The sequence below is a fragment of the Lates calcarifer genome, linkage group LG19, assembly GCF_001640805.2.
Source record: "Lates calcarifer isolate ASB-BC8 linkage group LG19, TLL_Latcal_v3, whole genome shotgun sequence".
Lineage (NCBI taxonomy): Eukaryota > Metazoa > Chordata > Actinopteri > Centropomidae > Lates > Lates calcarifer.
Genome location: NC_066851.1, coordinates 7,310,290 through 7,311,646, shown reverse-complemented (window position 1 = coordinate 7,311,646; position 1,357 = coordinate 7,310,290). Strand labels below are relative to the sequence as shown.

Sequence of the window (1,357 nt, the reverse complement as noted above, 5' to 3'; positions counted from 1 at the left end):
CAGTTTTGGTTAATGTGTAGAGGGTTCATCAGGGTTGGGGGAGTTACGTGTGGGTGTGGGAAGGTGAAGTGGGGGCTGCAGGAAGGAGGTGTAAGAGGGGGGTGAAAGTGTGTCCCTTCTGCAATTGGCTGTGGCTCTAAGTGTCTCATTATGCGGCTTATTGTTCCTTTGTTGTTGCGGCGGTATAAATACACCCCAGTGGGCCCAGAGGCTGACAGTTTAGACAGACTCACTCCTCCTGTGGACAGCCTAATCATCAGACCAAAACAGCACAAACTCTGAGAGAAGTGAGACTGTGGCAACACTGCAAGCAACTTGGAAAGCTTCAGCTCTGAGAACTAGGAAGCATCTGTAGAATTTCAGCCCTCATCTCAAGTTCTCAGTGTTTAGAGTTGTATTTTTGGACCATTTTTATTCCGTTTCTCCCTTTTCAACCGAGATGGATTCTGACGCTGGCTCCACCTGCAGCCGCTCCTCATCCCCAGACCTGGTGGTGGATGACTCAGCAGGGAGCTTCTTCTCCAACAAGATGTTCCAGACGTACTGCCAAGAAAACAGAGTGGACAGCGAGGCCGGCCAGCGGTGCAGCGGGGGCGGTAAGACCAAGACCAGGTCTGAGCTCAGCAAGGAAGAAATGCAGGACCTGAGGCTCAAAGTCAACAGTCGGGAGAGGAAAAGGATGCACGATCTGAACCAGGCGATGGACGGCCTGAGAGAGGTCATGCCCTACGCTCACGGCCCCTCGGTCCGCAAGCTGTCAAAGATCTCCACCTTGCTGTTAGCCCGCAACTACATCCTCATGCTGTCCAGCTCTTTGGAGGAGATGAAGAAGCTAGTGGGGGATGTTTACGGGGGCAGTGCAGCCGTGCAGAGCCGCACCGCTGCCCACCCTGCCGCTCACCCTGTTGCTCACCCCGCTATCACCACTACAGCCCCCACAGCCCACCTCCCTCTGCATCCTCTGGCCCAGTCCCTGCACTCTCTGGTGGGCAGCACGTCTTCCACTCTCCAGCATCACTCAGCTTCTCCTTCTTCAGCCCCAGCCCCGCACTCCCCTCCTTCCGCCAGCTTCCTGGGTTTTCACGCTCCAGTCCAGGGCCTTCTGAAGGACCCCCTCCACCTGACCAGCTCCTACAGGCACTTCCCCGGCATGCCCTGCCCCTGCTCACTCTGCCAGCCTTTGCCCACCACTACCTCCACACTGCACAGCCTGTCTATGAACAAGTGAGTGGGGCTGTCTTAGAACTGACCTCTGCTGCTTGAATCAACACAATGAACTGAATCACAGAAGACTGTTAAACAAACTGCAAAAACGATGGCTGGTGCCACAATGTGTATATATTGTATATATATCTTC

At 54.5% G+C, this 1,357-nt stretch overlaps 1 protein-coding gene across 1 annotated transcript; it reads left to right on the top strand.

Annotated features, from left to right (window-relative positions):
- The first annotated feature begins 238 nt into the window (after window positions 1–238).
- On the top strand, window positions 239–1,357 carry olig4 (oligodendrocyte transcription factor 4). Its single transcript, XM_018697768.1, has one exon. It carries the CDS (start codon window positions 440–442, stop codon window positions 1,226–1,228), a length of 789 nt encoding a protein of 262 aa, XP_018553284.1. The 5' UTR covers window positions 239–439; the 3' UTR covers window positions 1,229–1,357.

Coding starts and splice junctions, on each gene's coding strand:
- olig4 (XM_018697768.1), top strand. CDS start 440: ATGGATTCTGACGCTGGCTCCACCTGCAGCCGCTCCTCATCCCCAGAC.